The sequence below is a fragment of the Catharus ustulatus genome, chromosome Z, assembly GCF_009819885.2.
Source record: "Catharus ustulatus isolate bCatUst1 chromosome Z, bCatUst1.pri.v2, whole genome shotgun sequence".
NCBI lineage: Eukaryota > Metazoa > Chordata > Aves > Passeriformes > Turdidae > Catharus > Catharus ustulatus.
The window spans coordinates 38,532,048-38,545,502 of record NC_046262.2 but is presented as its reverse complement, the minus strand read 5'-3'; the positions used below and the strand labels follow the sequence as shown (position 1 = coordinate 38,545,502).

The window sequence follows — 13,455 nt, the reverse complement described above, 5'->3', positions numbered from 1 at the left end:
AGTTTCCAGTTACACCCACAGCTAAAGTCAACAGCTAACCTCAGCTCTTGAATTTTGGTGAGCAAAAAAGCCTTTGTGGAGAGGTGCAGGTTTGGTCTCCAAGCTATATTAAGGAAAACTACCCAAAGACAAGTTCAGTTGCTGACTAAAAAAATGGCACAGTCCTGAAACAGAAAGGTGTTCATTGCCTAGCAATTATACACATGACCTATTCACTTAGCTAGTAACAGATTATTTTTTAGACATGCATAAATATCACATGCATTTTTAATGACCTAGACATTATTTTTCACTAATTGTACTTCAGACAGACTATAAAAGATTTTGCCCCCTTATGATGCAATCTGTTTCCTCCCTTTTCGTTTTGAGATTCAGTTCACGTTTTATAATCCACAAGCAAGATCAAATACCAAATTCTCTTAACACTCCATTAGCCCGGTGAACTCTTCTACATGTACCAGAGCAGTTACACTGGATTATGGAATAGGCAAACATGATCATTTAGAAATAAAACATCATTATTGCAACCATGAATTAATAATGGTAACCCTACACTCTTTTACCTTCACTGCCACCAAGATCTTGCCCTGCTCAGGACACAGGTTATAGCATTCTGCCAGAAAGACTTTCCCAAAGGCTCCTTCTCCCAGTTCTCTTTTAAGAACGATATTGTGGCGCTTGATGTGATGCACAACTGTGGAAAGAAGACAAAATAGAGGTCAGAAGGAAGCTGCAAGTCCAGGATGGCTTGGAGCCCATGCTTACAGCCACCTGGAGATAGGATTGCCTGTAAAGTAGGGAAGGAATCAAAGAACCCATGTCATTTTTTACCACTTTCTGCAAAAAGACTTTGTGCATGTGTATTTGGAAGGTAGTGCATTTTCTGGGTAAGAAGACACGGAATTAAGAATCAGCTGGGAGCAGGCCATTTATCATCATGCTAGGATGACTGCAGCAGAGCATACATAATGCTACTTGCTACAACGCTACCTTTTAAAAAACATTAAGACAGCAAATCAGAAAACAAACCAAGCCTTTCTCACACCTTTTCTACTTTTCTACCTTTAATAGAAGAATTCTCCTGTCCAAATCCTACAAGTTTTAAAATATACCTAAACCAAGAAAAGCAAACGTGTCCTCTTTCAACTTAGTGCACCTTAACACTCTGGTTTACTTAACACTCGTAAGTAAACCACCACTTTCCCACATTGTGCTACACTACAGTTACAATAAGATAAGAAATTTTGGTCTCAAAAACATGATTTACAGTATTGATCTGAAGTAAAAGAAACAAAAGATGGACAAAGGTTTCAGTCCACATAGTGGACAGAAGCTTAGTTCAGTTGCTGCCCAGAGTCAATTGATTCAAACACTGAAGCCCATGAATATTTTTTGACTTATTTTACATTCTCCTTTCAGCAAAAACTTCCATTAAAATCTTTAATATTTAAAATACTGTACTAAATTTTGTAGACTACATTATCAATTTACAACGTTCAAGCTAAATAAAGCATTTCTAAGGGCAGCGTAGCTGCCAGTAGGGTGGACAGCTTGTGTTCCTGAAACTGTACAATCCAGACAGCATCTGCAGATGATTTTAATCTCAGTGCACTCAGCCATCTTTGCAAACACTGAAATTCAACCCCGCCTGGAAGAAGCCCATCTGCAACCTAAATTCTAAACACAGCGAATTAAATAGCAGTGCACAAGTGTCAGGCTGACTTCTGCGAGGGTGAAAATCTCACCTTGGGTGCTCAACTGCAAGGACCAGGACGGAACCCTGACAATAATTTAGGGTGTAACTGGATGCAGACCAACACCTGTCTCCATACTTGGTCAGGAGGAGTGCTGATGGTAACATCTGTCGGGAGGAAATGGCACAGCCCAACCCTATTTCTGTCACCAGCATTTGGAGAAAAGGGACCGTAGTCTCCAAGAGAAGAAAATGTGTGCCCCACACCCTAAGCCTAAAGCAACCAAAGCTGAGCACACTCCATGTAAATACACTTCATATCCACGTGTGTGGACATGAGGGAAACCTGTTGCTGAGCAGGCTCAGAGAATGAGCAATCCGCCACACATCTGCCGTCATGAGGTGGGCAGCCCTCCCGAGGAACAGATCTCCACCAGATCCAGCTGGCACCTGCTAGAAGACCCTAGGCCAGTGTCCAAGTAGAACCCTGTACCTTGTTCAGTGGGAAGGCTGGATTCTTCCCATCAGACTCACCAGGCTTTGCTGCTTCCCCACAGCTGGTGGCTGCAGGGGCAATATTCACAGCCTCCTTTTCCAGTCCCAAGTCTTCCAGGAGAGGCTGCATGTCCCATTAGGTACACATGAAATGAGACTGCACAGTGCCTACATTTTTTCCTCGTCACACACTGGTCTAGCATAAAATTAAGTTTTGTCATGGTGATGCTTATTTGGCCCAGGTACCTTAGCAGGTCCCCTGCAGTGAGGATGAAGTTGCTTTTTTATTTTCGTTTCCTCCTCAGCACTGGCTTTGCAAGAAAGGCTCAAAATGCAGTCAGCACAAGATAGGCCTGAACCAAAACACACCTTTTAACACAAGTTAACCAGCATCCCTGACCTCTGCTAATACTGACCATCAGGCAGACCAGCAGAGCTGAAGGACTGCTGCCCTGGCACATCACCTGAGTTCCAGAGTGCAGTACATCTCATCCTCTGAGCTTTAAAAGTGCTTGATAACAAATGAGTGCTATCCCCTATCCCCTAAAAACAACTTGCCATCTCCTGCTTCTTGGGGAATTCTCTTTTCCCTCTGCTTTACTAGCCAGGAGGATGCCTCATCTTCCTTTCCCACAGGGGAAAGAAAGCAAAGGCAGTTTTTCATTTTTTTCTGCCCGCAGCTGCCAAAAACTTGGTGATGAAGACAGTTTGAATTTTGTGCGGGTCCTCTCCATTTTGAGCCCATTATACTGCTAATGTTGGGCCAAGCAGTGCAAAGGAGTTTTTTTGTGAAACTCCAGGAGGACTTTACAAACAATAGAATAAAAATAAATGAGAAGCATGTTCAATACTTCTCTGTAGTACACTTATAGCTGCTGTTAAAGACTCTTATATAAACCAAGCATTTGAATAAGCAATCCATCCCATAAGCCAAGCTGTGAAAGCTGAAACACTGCAAGGCACAGAAGAGGTCTGCACAGAATGTATTTACAACTTGTTATGCTCTATCCATTCCTGTTACCTTTTTGAGCTGTGTTGAGTTACTAAACAAATAAAAAATGACAGTAAGTATGACTAAATGGGCAGAGATTAAACATAATAACAATGTAAGTAAATCAAACACAAATGACGTGAAGGATATATGAGCTCAGGAAAAAATCTGTTTAGCACACTCAGGGTACCAGCCATAAAGACACTGTCTTCAGTGGGAGGATACTTGAGTAGGAGATACCTCGGAAAATTCAGGTCAAAATCTGCTTTCAGTTACTATCAGGATGAAGCAAATTGCCTCTGCTAAAGTCCAAGAGATTATCCTGGATTTACATTGAAGAAACAAAGCAGAATTTGGCCAAAGAGGTGACATAAACTAAGAAGTTGTCTCATAACACTGTCTCACAAGAAAAGGTACCCAAATAGTTAAATGACAGCTATGTATTTTCCTCCTTTTGATGCTAAATAGTAAATGCATTTGACCTTCCATTTGTACTTTTAAGATCATATAATCTCCGGTTTTAAATCTTAACTGATTATTGTAAAAATATATGTTCCTTTGAGCCTAAAAAGCCACATTGAGTTAACAACATTTCAGAGAGAAATGAAATCTGAAAAAGACAAAACAAATTAAAGAAAGGTAAATGCTGTGAAGAAGCTACGTTAAAATAATACCCACACAGCCATACACACAGTCATACACTTAAAAAGTAGGGGCCTCCCATAGATGACTTCAGGGAACAAGAGGGGCAACAAGCGGTACAACTACAAAGTCTCTCTTCTCATCTCATGGTCCCCAGAAGTATCTCACCAAAAGATTTGGACTTTTAGGTATTTCACTCATTAGTAGAAAGTATGTCACACTGGAAATTATGCAATACATATTTCCAGGTATGGGACTGCACTCTCCTGGTAACCTACCCTTGATGATGAGGTTGAACAGAGAGGGTCACACCACGTTCTGGAATTGGTTCTAGCAGAATAGGCAATTCAGGATCACCTCAGCACATTGAATTCCCTGAGCTGGACACAAATTAATCCAGCCAGGGACAGAAAGATGCACAGCAGTATAAATTATTAACATTTTTTTTCCCATATATAAAAATGAAATGGGACAGAGTGAAAGTGTTTTCCCCTCGGTCACAAACAATAGGTCTTAACATTTTACCATCTCATGTGACCATTACACCATCTAAGTTGACCTTCTAAACTATATGGAGCATAATATTCAGCTAAATGACTTTGTACATGGCAGAAGACTGTCTCCAGAAAGAGACTGTGCCAGTCTTGGTTTGAAAGTCTGAACTATTCACTGCTTCATGTGTAATCATTTCATTGCTAGTAAAAATGCATGCCTTTTTCTTTGTTTATTAATCATTAATTTGTCTGGCTGCATCTCCCTCCCTTAGTCTTTAGGGGACTTTTTCTGATACTTTTAGCAGCCTTTACAGGTTCGGTATTAAACACATGTAATCAAACACCCTTCTTGCCCTTCTTGGTGAGGCAGAGACAGAAGTTCCTCATCCCAGGAAGCATTTTCTCCAGTTCACCAGTCATTGTCTTGACTTTTCTCTGGAAAATTGTTAAGCATCCTTTTAAAAGAAGTTGTTTCCAATTGATTTTTCCCAACTGGAAGCCATTCTCCACAAGGCTATGATAAAAACATAAAATCAGCTCCTTATATCTCTTCGCATCCATAGATTACACTAGTCCTTTCAAGGTTGGATTTCCTAAGGAGCACAAAAATGAAATACTTATGTGGTATGCATGTGAGTGTCCTGTCTTGAAGACCTCACCCAATTACAATGTCACAAATGTTGTAGGTTTCAAATGTGTTCCCATCTACCTCATGAGAAGAGCAAGGAGATTTATGGAGAGACTGAAACATGAACTAACTGATGGACAGTAAACAAACAGCTTGACAGGCATCACTGCCTCACAAAACTACCAATGCTGTGAGATCCTTTTGTGGTGCATGTCCACTTAAATCATCTGCTGAATCTGCTTCTGTTCAAAATTTTGCTAGTGGTACACATGTGGGACAGTTCTCATGAAATTTGTTGTGCCAGGACTCTGAGAAGAGAATGAGGACCTACAAGATGCCGATAAATCAGGCAAGGTGATATTATAAACATACCCATAGCTGCATAAGTAAAAGGCAGTCATAGAAAAGACAGCTTGTGATGTGACACATGGTCCCACAGAAGGACATTTTGCAAATTAATTTATTTTCCTACTATTTCTATCAAAATTGTGGACTGAACTATTCCTGAAACCTTGCTAGTAAAAAAAACACAGGTGTAAATGGCCAAGTAATTGTTTAAATAGTGTGTCAAATTTGTACAGCATTTGCCTCTCACAAAAAAGAAGCTTCTGCTGGAATCCTATAGCAGAAGGATACAAATTCCCTACAAACAGCATGCATCAAGTCTAGACTGATGGCCATCAGATTATGCAATAGCAGCATGTGTGCAGGTTCTGCAAGCTATTGCCAGAATAGAAACTTCGGCTTATTGCGTTATCTACTCTCTAACATGGCAATAAAAGCCAAAAACAATGAGTCTTTCTTTTTGTTTTTTAGCCTTTAGATCTGTCAGCCTTGTGTGGATGCAGAAATAGGTCAGCTCAGTTGTATCTTTCTGATTATTTGATGCATTTAACCCATACAACTTTTATTACTTATTATTCCATATAAATTTTTGTGTAGTGCTAGTGTTATTTAATTTTTACCATATGGCAACAACAATTGCTCATGTAAATCTCATGCCCAGCTGTTGTAGGTACAAACAAACAATGTTTTCATGTATAAATACATATATGCATTTTTTTACTTTTTATATATATATATATATAGTAGTCCACAGATAAGAATTACCTCTTCAACAGAAGTAAAATAAGCTGACAGAAAATCTCCGTATCTCAGGTACTCTGCTCGAAGGTACTAGCTCTAGAAGAGTGAGTAGGGAGGATTCACAGAGCAACAAGGCTGGAAAGGCACATGGCTCTTACCACATTACCTGTGCAAGTCCAGCTTCTGAAGCACTTTGAGTCTTGTTTTGTGTCTTTGAAAAAACCACAGTAGAATTCAAGAGTTGTAAAACAGTTGTCCCTTGGGTGGCCATCAGTGATTTGTCAGGTTTCTCACAGGCATTACATCCTAAATGGACCTTGTGGAAGCGATGACACTTAGGATCTAATGCCAGGTTGAACAGGAAATTATCTCCCTGGAAGAACTGGAGGCATTTATGAAAGGCAAACAACTGACTGTCACAGGAATGGCATCTTTCCCAGGCACTCCCTACTTGTCTGAAGCTACATCTGGTAAATCAAATAAATCTGTGATTGCTGCAGTTTAACCTTTCAGTTGCTTTGTTTACAACTTAAGTCCTCACTGGATATATATTTAAACCCCAGAATTTTTATTTTCCTGGGTTAGAATTAGGCTTCCTTTTATAACACAGTGCTGCAGCACCTTGAAAGGTGATCAGCTCTCTCCCACCTGCCTGGAGCAGCAGGGACACCAAAGATCTTGTCCACTGTATACTGTAGCTAGCATGGCTCTTCTCTGTCTGAAACACAAGAACTGTCTTTTGGGGTTAATATTTGATTCCCGGTGAGCCATTTTACTTTACTTTTTTTTTTTTTTTTTTTTACAGTAATTTGTTTCATTTAGTTGGCCAAGATCCTCTCGGCTTGGCTACAGATAGCCACAATGCCATACTTGATTAGATCCTTATACTCAAACATTACTTAAGAATAAATTCCAACAAAAATGCTATCATTGTCTTAAATGCGTGAGTCTGGTCAACTTAATTCACCCTTCATGAAAAAAAAAATAAAGTTAACCCTTTATCTATATAGGAACTTGCTTTTGCATGTTAAAACTGAGGTGCACAAGACCTTCATGCAACCTAAAACTCATCTTTTAAATGCTAAAACAATTGGGATATATTCGAATAGCTGAAAGCTAAATTTGGCTATCTTCAGAATAAGTAGCACATATTAATCATCCTGCATTTCTCTTTCTGTGATGCTTCCAGCCTACTAAAAGCTTTTCAGCACAGTATGGTAAATCAGCTTTAAGCAGAAAACTGCACAGGAATTTTGGCAAAGCACTGCCTTTGCAGATATGCATACAATTAATTTATAAGTGCCAATCTCAAGATACTTCTTCCAAAAGGTTAGCCATACAGGCTATTGTGTGTAAGTTGCTGTGTAAAACCTGTTAGTATCATGGTGGCAAATTTGGTCTGTCTTTCATATTTAACTGGAAACAATGATCTCAACATGAACACCCTTCCTGTTTAGACCTGGAAATCCTTTCCTTCCACACTATGCTAATCTTTAGGAATCTTCTGTATTACATGGAATACTTGGCAAAGGATGGGGGAATACCATGTCACTCATATAATAGATTTATTTGCAGAGGGGGAAGGGCTAATAAACGTACTGTCTTCTAAATACTAACTCTTTTCTATCTCTGTTTTCAGAAATAGACGTAGTCTGAAAAGCATCCCAGGGTGGCAGCCTGAGAAGTAGGACCTGAAAGAAACTACCTCCAGAGATGAGCTGTATTCAAGCTTAGAGTAAATGGGTATAAAGGTGAAATTCAATGGAGATTGCACTGCTTTTGATCTACATTTCTGTGCTTTGCTTTTTCTCTTCTCATTTTAAAAGGAAAAGGAAATAATTTTGTGGCTCTGTGTTGAGGTAATGAGCGATGTAGGGATCCCAGGCAGGTGCAAAGGAGTGTTCTTTATTTTTACTGATGGGTAAGGTTTTATAAAGCCATACCTATTGGTAGCAGCTCTACATGAGGGGGTACAGAAGGGTTTTACTGATGGCCTTTCAAAATGAAATATGAAAAGCAAATGGAGCTTTCAAGATTGCGAAGGAATAAACCATATGCTTGGCTCACAGTTGAAATTCTATTCCCTTTTTTAAAAGTTAAGCACATACTCAATTTTACCTTTTGCTGAACTATCTTTCTGAAAGACAGCATAGCATCTGATCAGCCATGTTAGATGGGTAGGTCTGCCCTGTTGCAGCTAACTGAGCATAGAAAGAAAAGGGAATATTGGAGAAAACATCATAGCAGCATGACAGAACCCAGTTTTGAGCAAATTATTTTCCCTTTTCTTAATTTATTTTTGCCAATTCCTTTTACAGTTCTATCAGGCTGCAACATACTGTGTGGGTTTCTGTGAAGAAATCCAAATTTTATGCATTTTTATCTTATACTTTGCTTTCTTTTAGCCAATCAAAATAAACCCTTCCCCTAAGCATAAGGCTCAGTCTCTGCCTGCTTCCTTAATGGCACACAGCTGAGGATTTGCTGCTACATGGTTTTTTGCTCTTATGATTCTCTGGGTACCTCCTTCTTTCCTGGATTTTGCCATGAGTGGTTTTTAAACACAAGGAAAAGCTAAGGGTTTAGCCATTTTTGAGGAGGACCCCCAAATGACACATAAAGACACTGGACACTGCAAACTAACAAAATATAAAATTTTCCTCATCCTGCATTATTTACTGAAAAACAAGCTCATCAGAATGAAGAAAAAACATTACTTGAGTCCTCTTATACGTGGCAAGAACGTCAGTTCACCCTCTGTCCTATTGGGGACATAGAAGGGGTTAGCACAGTACTGCCCCATGTGACAGGACAGAAGACCAACACTTCATAAAAGGCAAACAAACCTGTTCAAGCTTCTATTCCCCTTTACAGGCTTGCTCTCCCTTGGCATTTTTGTCTTCTTCCATGGTGAGGCACTTGCTCTGCTTTTGTTTCACTGCCAGACTGGCACAGCTTTTTGTTAGGACATGCCATACACAGACATGCCTATGTCCCCATAGGGCATCTTCCCCTTGGCCCTGCTACTGTTTCAGAATTCCAGTGCTTAGGATGTAATCGGCAGCACATGCATACAAGGCACACCCAGAAAATTCATCTTTACCACTGGGCTGTGACAGATACTCTACAGTAGCCGCATTTCAGTCAGAAGATAATTACATTGCTCTACCTTCAAACAAAAAGCCTTGCAAGATTTCACTTTTAGGTCAACAAAGTGGATTCACAAAGGGTTTACAAGACTGAACGTGATGGGGGTTTTTCAGGATCAAAGCCTTAACAATTGCAATGAAAAGATGACTTTTTTTTTGTCTCGTTATAAATGCACTGGGAAAAAAAATCTTTCTATGTTTTCCATACAGGCATAGAACATGCTTAATTTTTCAAGCTTGAAAAGACCTTATTTGCTTATTGAAGATCACACATAATTTCCTCTGCTGACCTGGTTCTCTTCTCCTGCATCCTCCAAAGGACTAATATAATAAAGTGTATGTTTGTACAAAACAAATTATTTCTTGTGTAAAGGCCATAAAATTTCTACAGTTTGGGTGATTTATCATTCTTCAGGGTCTGACAACCTTCCCAAATCCTAGGGAAGGATGCAAATTAGACTGTACCATGCTCCTTGCATTAAGCTTTGCATAAGCAAACAGTGGTACTCCTACTTGGACATTATCTGTAAATTATACTAAACCATAGCCCAGCCAGATTTGAGAACACTAAAGGCTTTTTTAAATAGCAGTGAGATGACTGCGTATTCTAATTGTCCTAACAGAAAACCCAGTCTGTTCCATAAGAAAAGAAAACTGTGACTTGTCAGTAGGAACAGGAGGACTTTCTCAGGTCATTTTTCTAGCAAGAAAAAAGTCACGTTTTCTCTTCTCTCTTGGTTCCGCATGTTATTTTCATTTAACATGAAAATTGATACACCTAGCTAACAGATGTAGCAAAGAATATAAGAAATCTCCTTTCGTTCACTTGAGCTCTTATTGCCCTGTCTGCCAGCTGAAATTATGTTTCTCTACATTTCAGACAAATAAGGAGGAATTCTATACCTTAGCAAAAACAAATTTGGTGAGGGACAAAAGGTCTCCATTACATTCAGCTCCTTGCAACTAATCTGCACAACAGGCAGCCCAGGGCCACTTGTCCTTTAGTAAGCCATGGGCAATGCCTTGCCCTGTATGCCCCCATGGCCAGGGACAGCCAGGCACCCGTCACTCAGTCAGCCCATAGTCACTCTGTCAAACGGAGCTGTGCTTAAAGCAGCATCAGAGAGTGTCTTGGTTCCACTGCAGACAGCAAACCCACTGGTCTGTTTGGTCTCAGCAAGGGTTCATTCAGGCTCTGTTTAAGTAAGGCCTTTGCAAATTCTCACTAACACATGTAAATCCCCTCCCACATATCAATAAAATTTTATTTTAGAGAAAGAGTAAACACAGACACATTGATCAAAAGTTAACTATATAGTATGTCAGGAGCTAATGAAAAGCAAAGACATATACTCCTTTAGGATAACAATAGCTTCCCACAGGGTTCAGTGTGATAAAGACTGTCAGAGCCCCAGTACCAACAGTGACAAAACAACCACCACCAAATGGATCTTTTAAAGCTGTGGCCCATGACGAAGTTGAGGACAAATGCAGTCTCTGCCAATATGCTTTCACTACCTAAAAGCATCTTGGTTTTGACTTGATAATTATAGCGTGCTGAGCCAGCCAGCTGTCACTAAGGAACAGGAGTTGCCCAAATGAAGTAAAATGCATAGACGTTTACTGCTGATTTATCACACAGTAATGAACCCAGATACAGCCTTTTGAAGCACAGAAAGAGAGAAAGAAAAAAAAAAGAAGAGGAAAGGGAGAAAAGAAGAGCTTTGAACATTTTGTTCCAGTCAGTTTCCATGAATGAGGAAAACACCAGGCATGATTCAATCAAAGGATGCCCTCCCACAGTCACGCTGCTGCTGGAGAAGAGGCCACTGGGCAGATTACCCGAGACACACATTTCCCAAAGCACACAGACCGAGTCTTTGTTGACACATGAACTTTCACTGATGGTAGTACACATACATAGCAGGGCAAACAAGAAGAACGGTGGAAACAGCTGAACAAACTTTATTCAGGATCTGACATACAATGTCAGTATAATGAACGTGACCTAAAGAAGTTAGTTACACTCATAACAAGTCTGAGTTGGCAGCTTTGCCCAATTAGTACCAGTTCATTTTATGTTGATAACTAGTATACACATACGATATTCTGTAAAAGCTTAATAAATGTCACCATAAATCATAGTCCTTTTTATCCCCTTTTTTATATTTGGAAAGTACTTTCAGTTGCATCTTCTTTTATACTAGTTGTAGACTGAAATTAATACAAAGGTAATTCTGCCAGTCTCTGCAAGACACCAGAAATGCATGGATCAGAAAGGTTCTTTTTTCACCCAGCATCTATGTGACTCTTAAAAAGTAAAACTGTTTTGTTCCAAGTACTGTACACCGTGATACACTTTAGTCTGCACAGAACTAAGGCAAAATGTAGGGGTTTTCTCCCCTTCCTCCTGAAGTTCAAGTTTACTCCCAGAGCAACAACTACCAGTTTGCCTATCTATTCACCTACTTGGGAAATATTTTAAGCAGCAGTAACCAACACAAACAGCTGCTATGTTTATTGCACTGTAAAGGCAGAGTACCCCACATGCTTAACGGTAAAGGAAATAGTAAAAATTACCATGATTTTTACTGTTACCAGTAAAAATGCCGAATTCTTGTCTCATGCTGCTTGAACTGGCAGCTGCAGCCAAGGAAATGGGTGCTGTCCCTTGCTATCCCCCAGCCTGCACTTAGCTAAAACACTGAGGTTGTTACACCAAAGTGTCACCAGGGTAGCCTAACAGGCCACTCCACAGGCAGTGTTTGTTGACTGCTGCCTCCTGCAAGACCACCACCTGCAGGAGGGCAAGCACAGACCTGCTTTTAGGAGGGACATGACTGAAGTCTGTTGTCAAACTGGAGAGATACTTCACCTTTTGGTAGTCTAATGTCCACAAAATGGCCCTCAGGCAATTGCCAGGGCCCTGTGTTTCTAGCCTGTCCTCCAGAATTTTAATGAGGAGGAAAGGTAACAAGCTAACACAATTATTTATAAACCAATGTCAAGATTTGTTGGGTAGTTTTTCCAGCATTTTCCCATGTGCAACTCAAAACTAACTTATAGACTTGTGCATTGCTTTCAGCATTGCTGGTCATATTTATTCTTCCCTTCTTGTAACGTTTTCTTCAGTAAGAGAATGGTAATTCAGCCATATGTTCCAAGAATATAACAGGCTCTAACTGCAAAAATAACTATTAGTGATTTTCATTTTTCCTTACAGAGAAACTACAGAGAGACAACACTGTTTGCTTCTTAAGACTAGATACACACACATACACACACACACACACACACACACACACATATTAAAAGGTATTTGTCATAAGCATTTTGGCAAACAACTCTTAGGCTTCTGCTGAGTGAATCCCTATATGACTGTTTTCCCCACCTTGAAAAGACAGCCAATGCATACCTATCTGTTTCATAATAGTAGTGGGGATTTAAAACAAATATTTATTTTCTACTTAAATAGCGTCACAAAGCTATAAAGCGTAAGTTATGTATTCATCAAGATTCTTATTTGGTATGTTTTGAAAACAATGGCATAAACTCCTCACTGCCATCACTTTCTTAAGTCCAAAATCTTAACTGGGAGCTCTTCAGATATGAGTTTGGCTGCAATAAATACTTACTTTTAATTTTACCACTTCTAGCCTCCTTAAAGTGTATTATAATGCACTGAATAATAAAATATAATTGGCAAGAATACATTCAGAAAAAAAGATTTTAAAAGAACACCATCTCTCTTGCATTGCATTCAGAATTATCTTGCATGCCATGAAAATAATTCTCAGTCACAAACTGTGAACTGGGAAAACAAGTGGAGTTCCTCCAGATTAACTGTCACAAAGAAAACTGCTGAAGAAAGCAATTAGGAAACCCACAGCATCCCATAATTTAAGACATAATAAAAAAAAAAAAAGAAAAAAAGAAAAAATACTTGTCATGAACAAAGGAAAATGTGAGGTCTGCTGTTAGCTGTGCCCTATTTGTTTGCTTATTTCACTCTTTATGCTGTTAGCTTACAGTATTTTACATACTATCTTCCATAAAAATAAACAGGTCCTTGCAGATTACCATGCCACTTCAAAACTGCTTGCAGTAGCTCTCTACTTTCATAGATGTAAAAAATAAAGATTTCTGAACTGGGGCTACTGGTATCATTTGTCTTCATATTGTGCCAAGTAGGCTTTTGAAATGCCAGTTGTTGTGGAAACTGGGGTAAATGGTAAATCACATCCTGCTGAGGGCTATTCCAGCTAAGCATCGTAACA

The 13,455-nt window shown here is 39.5% G+C and overlaps 1 protein-coding gene across 2 annotated transcripts in view; it reads right to left on the bottom strand.

Annotated features, from left to right (window-relative positions):
- Window positions 1–13,455, bottom strand: part of NTRK2 (neurotrophic receptor tyrosine kinase 2) — a 203,304-nt gene that overhangs the window by 52,684 nt on the left and 137,165 nt on the right. For both annotated transcript variants that reach the window (XM_033085343.2, XM_033085353.2), the window contains one exon: window positions 564–694. In XM_033085343.2, coding sequence (XP_032941234.1) covers window positions 564–694 — 131 coding nt within the window. The remainder of the gene's footprint in view (window positions 1–563; window positions 695–13,455) is intronic.